Genomic DNA, 5,880 nt, shown 5'->3' on the forward strand with positions numbered 1-5,880 from the left:
AGGAGTCCTGACCCCCAGCCCCACCTCCCTAAGACTCAGGAGTCCAGGTCCCCAGCCCCCTCCTCCCTCAGACCCTGGGCTCTGGCTGACAGCTGTCTCGTGCCCCTGCAGTGTCCTTTCCCTCGAAGCTCATGTGCGCAGACGTCAGCCTTATCTCCCAAAAGGACTGCAGCAAGGTTTACAAGGACCTGCTTGGCAAGTCGATGTTGTGCGCTGGCATCCCTGATTCCAAGAAGAACGCATGCAATGTGAGACTCCCTTCCTCCCAGGGCACAGCCCAGTCTTCCTGTCCAGTCAAACCCTGGCTGGGACTCTGGGCTCCACACTGGTCCAGAGCCTTCCCACCCCTCTCCCCACCCTTCCAAACCCAGCTCTCTTAACTCTCTCTACCTCATTCTCAGCATAGGGCAGCCCCATTTAGGGGCTGGTGTGGCGTTGTGGGTTAATGCGCCAGACGGCAAAGCCGTTTGAACTGCAAGGTCAGCAGTTCAAGCTCACCAGCTTCTCCTCGGAAACCCTATACAGGGTCGCTATGGGTCGGAATCGACTCGATGGCACTTAACAACAACAACAACATGGCTCTAGTGTGGCACTAGGGGTTAACGCGCTAGACTACAAGGTCAGTTTGAACCTTAAGGTCTGCGGTTCAAGTTCGCCAGTCGCTCCTTGGAAATCTTATTCAGGGTCGTTATGAGTCGGAACACACTGGAAGGCACGTAACAGCATGGCTCTGGAGAGGAACATTGGTGGCCCTGTGGGTTAGGTATGGGGCTGATAACGGCAAGGTCAGAAATTTAAACCCACCAGCTGCTCCTTGGGAGAAAGTTGTAACAGTTACCTTAAAGATTTCCAGGGGAAACCCTATACATGCTCACTATGAGTCGAATGAGGAGCTCTGGTAGCGTAGTGGGTACGAATCGGGCTGCGAACCTTAAGGTCAGCGGTTCGAAACTACCAGCCGCTCCGCGGGAGAAAGATGAGGCTTTCTACTCCCGTAAGGATTTACACCTTCGGAAACCCTGTACAGGGTCGCTATGGGTCGGAACCGACTCGACGGCACTTAACAACAACAACAACAACAATGAGTCGAATGACTCAGTGGCTGTGAGTAAGTGAGTGAGTGAGGCAGAAGTTTAATAAGTGGGAGTGGCCGCAGAAAAGTTACTAGACTCTGCCCCCTCTCGCTGCATCACTGATTTCCTGTCTCAGCCTAGGATGAGGCGAGGGAGACACTTGTCTCAGGAGACACCTGTCTCAGGAGCATTTAAGGGTTTCCCAACTATGTCATTGAAATAAATCACACTCCAACACAATTCTTTAAAAAGTGAAGGCAAAAATTCCTCCATGAACAGAATATCACATTTTTAAATAAAGATCGGACCAGTCTGAATTTTCCTTTTGCCTCAGACTCCGATATGACTCAGCACACTGCTGTACCCAATCTTGTCTTTACTTAAAATTTGGATATTTTGTTCTTCATAGACTTTTTTCTGCATTAATATTTGATTTTTAATAATCTTGCCGTAAAACATATTTATTGTGGTTTCTGAGTGTTTTGGCATGCACTGAACATTTTTATGCCAGGCCTCACTCGCTTCACCTTAATCCTGGTTCTGAGAAAAGATCTGGCTCCACCATCTTGTATATTTCCATCACCTTGTGTGTTTCCGCCACCTTGTATATTTCCTCCACCTTGTATATTTCCTCCACCTTGTATATTTCCTCCACCTTGTATATTTCCTCCAGCTTGTGTGTTTCCTCCACCTTGTATATTTCCGCCACCTTGTGTGTTTCCTCCACCTTGTATATTTCCGCCACCTTGTGTGTTTCCTCCACCTTGTATATTTCCACCACCTTGTGTGTTTCTTCCAGCTTGTATATTTCCACTTCCTTGCCTTTGCTATCCCTCCGCCCCCTTTCTGGGTCTTTAAACATCTCAGGTCTCTATGCCAATTTTTATTTCCTTCCTTGCCTTTCCATTTCCTCTGTGTTTGTGTTTTTCACCCTATGCTCCACTTTCCTTTATTTCTGATTCTTCCTACCCGGTATTTCTACTTCTGTACCCGCCTCCTTCTCCAAGGTGTGGCGCTGCAGGACATTGCATTGGACCGCAAGGTCATTTGAACCGCCAGGTCGGCAGTTCGAACCCATCAGTTGCTTCTTGGAAACCTTATACAGTGTCGCTGTGAATCAGACCTGACTTGACAGTACTATACAACAACAACAACAACAACAATAACACTTTCTTCATTGGTAGCATGGTGGCTCTGTAGAATAAGCAGTGGACTGAGAATCACAGGTCTGAGGTTCGAGCCCAGCAGCCTCTCTGCAGAAAAAAGATGAGCCTTTCTTCTCCCAAGAAAATCTCAGAAACACTAAACATGGTTGCTATGAGTAGGAACAGACTCCACAGCACTTAACAGTAACAACCCTCCTCCTGTAAACCTTTACAGGAGCACATCACCAGATCTTTTCTCTCACAGAGCTGCTTTGTTGTTGTTGTTAAGTGCCGTTGAGTTGTTTCTGAATCATAGTGACCCTGTCTAGGGATTCTGAGGAGCGGCTGGTGGGTTGAACCACAGACCTTTCCTTTCAAACTGACCTGTGGTCCATGCATTATCCTATGCCACACCAGGACTCCTGGTGAATCCAAATTTTTATAGCCTAGGAACCCCTATCCCACCAGCCACTCCTGGGAAACCCTATACAGGGTCGATATAAATCGCAAGTAACTTTTTGGCACTTAACAACAATAACAACAGGAAACCCTATGGGGCAGTTCCACTTTGTCATATAGGGTTGTTGCGAGTCAGAATTGATTCAACAGCACACAACAGCCTCCTTCCTAAGGTGTTCTTTGGGTGGTGTAAATGGTTAAACAGTTGACTACTAACTAAAAAGTTGGTGATTTGAACCAACCCAAGGCATCCCGGTATAGTGATGCAAGATAATACACTGGACCACAAGGTTGATTTGAACTGCAAAGTCAATGGTTTAAACCCACCAAGTTGCTCCTCAGAAACCCTACACAGGGTCACTATGAGTCAGAAGTGACTGGATCACACTTACAACAAAGGTCCCTTGGAAGACAGGCTTAGTGAGCTGCTTGCAAAAAGTTACAACTTTAAAGGCCCTATGGAGTGCAGGCTCTGCACGCATGGGGTCACCATGTGTTGGAATTAGCAGATAGCAGGTAACTATAACACAGTCCTCGTCCTCCTTCCCATTTCGTGTCTCCTTGACCTTCTGTCCACTCTCCTTTCCCTTTTTCTACCACTCTTGCCCTCTCTCTCTCTCTCTCTCTCTCTCTCCATAATTTCACTTTCTTTCCTCATATTCACACAACCAGGACAGGTGCAATGGTGTGTATTGAAGAAGGAGGTGCCCATATGGGAGTGTGTGTCCTAGAGAACAGGGGTTAGGGGTGTAAACTCCTTCTCCCTTAATCAGGGTTGACTTCACAAATGTACAAGGTCCCACTTGAGAAGGGCTTATGCTTGATTTAATGCTCTCCTGTCGCCCTCTTGAAATTCTTAATCAAGAGACTCCCCAGTATCCTCTAGCACCAGGTCCTGAAAACGGTGCAGATAATTGGTCTTGCTCTTGGTTTCCAGGGCTACCTCATCCCCATTTCATGCCCAAGGTGCATGAAATTCGAGAGGGCCTTCAAAAAGTTCATGGGAAAATGGAATGAAAAAATAATGGAATTTTCCCACAAACTTTTTGAAGCCCCTTCGTGGAAATCCTCCTGAAGATACTTCTTCTCTGACTGGCATGGAGTGGAATCCTTAATATTAGAAAATAAATTATACTCTGATTCCTGGAAGCTCTACCCTCTGTTCTGTAGTTTATTCCATTGGCTACAGCTCAGTCCAATGGCATCCAAGAATACTTCATCATTTGACTGACAGTATTAATTATGCCCTCTCATTGGCCACTATAGTATTGAATCTCTTCCCATTGGCTAGAATGGCAATGTACAGTCCAGTAGGACAAAGAGTGTTAACTGGGGGAGTAAATGACACTGAAATGGGAGGTGGGTTTGATTTGAAATTGTTGCTAAGTTCTCATTCTCTCTCCACTCTAGGGTGACTCAGGGGGACCACTGATGTGCAAAGGGGTCCTGCAAGGCCTGGTGTCCTGGGGAACATTCCCTTGTGGCCAACCCAACGACCCAGGTGTCTACACCCAAGTCTGCAAGTATGTCCCGTGGATACGGCAGACCATGAAAAATAATTGATAAAACTTAAATAACCATTTGATGTGGGAAATGAGGGTGTCAAGAGTATTTGACTTTCCCTTTCCTCAACAAAATGCCATGCTTTAAACCAATCAAATTAATTGCCAAGGCAATTAAAGAAACACAAAATCCCCCAATGCTGGTGAAGTTGCAGCGAAATCAGCACACTGGAACTATAAAGTCATACAGTCTTTAAGGAATGCTGCTTGGCAACATGATCAAGACCCTCGTTTGACACTTTCGACAAATCTTAGCTTTGAAATGGCACTACAAAAAGTACCCAAGATGTGGAGCAAGATTCGATTTCCTCACAACATTATTCATCTGAAGAAAAAAACGAAAAGGCTGAATATGTTTCAAATGAGTGGGTTGTTGAAATAAACAGGCCAGCTTAAGAGAACATTACAGTGCTATCAAAAATAATACTTACATGGAATTGTTAGTGGAATGCAAAAACAGGTAACATCAAATGAGGAAAGAAAGATGGGCAAATAAATATTAAATGAAAAAATATACAAAAATAGATGTAGATGTGATTCTCTCTGTTGTTGCTAAATGCTGTCGAGTAGGTTCCAACTCATAATGACCCTGTATAGAGTCTCCAAGGAGTGATTGGTGAGTGTGTTTAGCAGTCCCATGTTTATCCCACAGTGCCACACTAAGACTCCTGTAAAGTTAAATATTCACAGAATTGAATCTGAAAAGGCATGAATAAAATTGTATCTGGTGGTAGTCATGGAATCGTTCCTTTTGTATACTTTACTGTTTTTCTATAACCTGAAAAAAAGGGGGAAAGCTCTGTAGATCAAAGGTTGGTGGTACAGAGATCATAAGGAGGGAGTCTGTAAGAAAAAAGCACAAGCAGGAATCAAAAAGTCTTGTTATTAGGGTTCCAGTTCACCCATACATGGGTTTATTCCAAATAAAACGTGTTTCAACATGGATGGCTACAGACAAATTCTCTCAGTAATACATTTGTCTCATTAGGTCACCTTCAAATAAAAAGTCCCATTAATATGTTGTTGTCAAGTACCATCGAGTTGATACCGACTCATAGCAACCCTATGCACAACAGAATGAAACACTGCCTGATCCTGGGCCAACCTCACAATTGTTACCACACTTGAGTCCATCCATGCTTCTATTTTGTCAATCCACCTCGCTGGGGGTCTTCTTCTTTTTCTCTGACCCTCCACCTTACCAAACATGATATCCTTCTCCAGTGACTGGTCCCATTAATATAGAAGCCTCAAATAAAGGTCCCAATAGATTCTAAGGGGATCTAATGGGCCAGTTCAAATCAATGCAGGGAGGTTAGCACAGAAGGTTATGGCGGCTGTTTTTTTTGGAATCCCATGAGGCCATCTTGATTTATTTTCTTGAAGGATATAGGACAATCACAGGGGTGTATTAAGATTTTTTTTAAATGTTTTATTGTGAATTATGTGATAGTTTACATGGGAGAACATTAGCTTTACATTCATTCTATTTCATATCGTTTCATTGCCATGGTTACAATCCCCTCCATGCATCATCAACCAACCAACCTTGCAAGCCTGCCCCCTGGTCGTCAGCACACAGCCCCTCTCCCTCTCTGGGTCTACAGTCCCTAGCCGCTTCATCTCTCCATGTCATCATCT

The 5,880-nt window shown here is 44.7% G+C and overlaps 1 protein-coding gene across 1 annotated transcript in view; it reads left to right on the forward strand.

The window, feature by feature from the left end:
• Positions 1-4,240, forward strand: part of KLK7 (kallikrein-related peptidase 7) — a 6,798-nt gene extending 2,558 nt beyond the window's left edge. The window contains exons 4-5 of the mRNA XM_006868372.1: positions 112-248; positions 4,088-4,240. Of these exons, the coding sequence (XP_006868434.1) occupies positions 112-248; positions 4,088-4,240 (290 nt within the window). The remainder of the gene's footprint in view (positions 1-111; positions 249-4,087) is intronic.
• The last annotated feature ends 1,640 nt before the right edge of the window (positions 4,241-5,880 follow it).

This window comes from Chrysochloris asiatica, unplaced genomic scaffold (assembly GCF_000296735.1).
Source record: "Chrysochloris asiatica unplaced genomic scaffold, ChrAsi1.0 scaffold00116, whole genome shotgun sequence".
NCBI lineage: Eukaryota > Metazoa > Chordata > Mammalia > Afrosoricida > Chrysochloridae > Chrysochloris > Chrysochloris asiatica.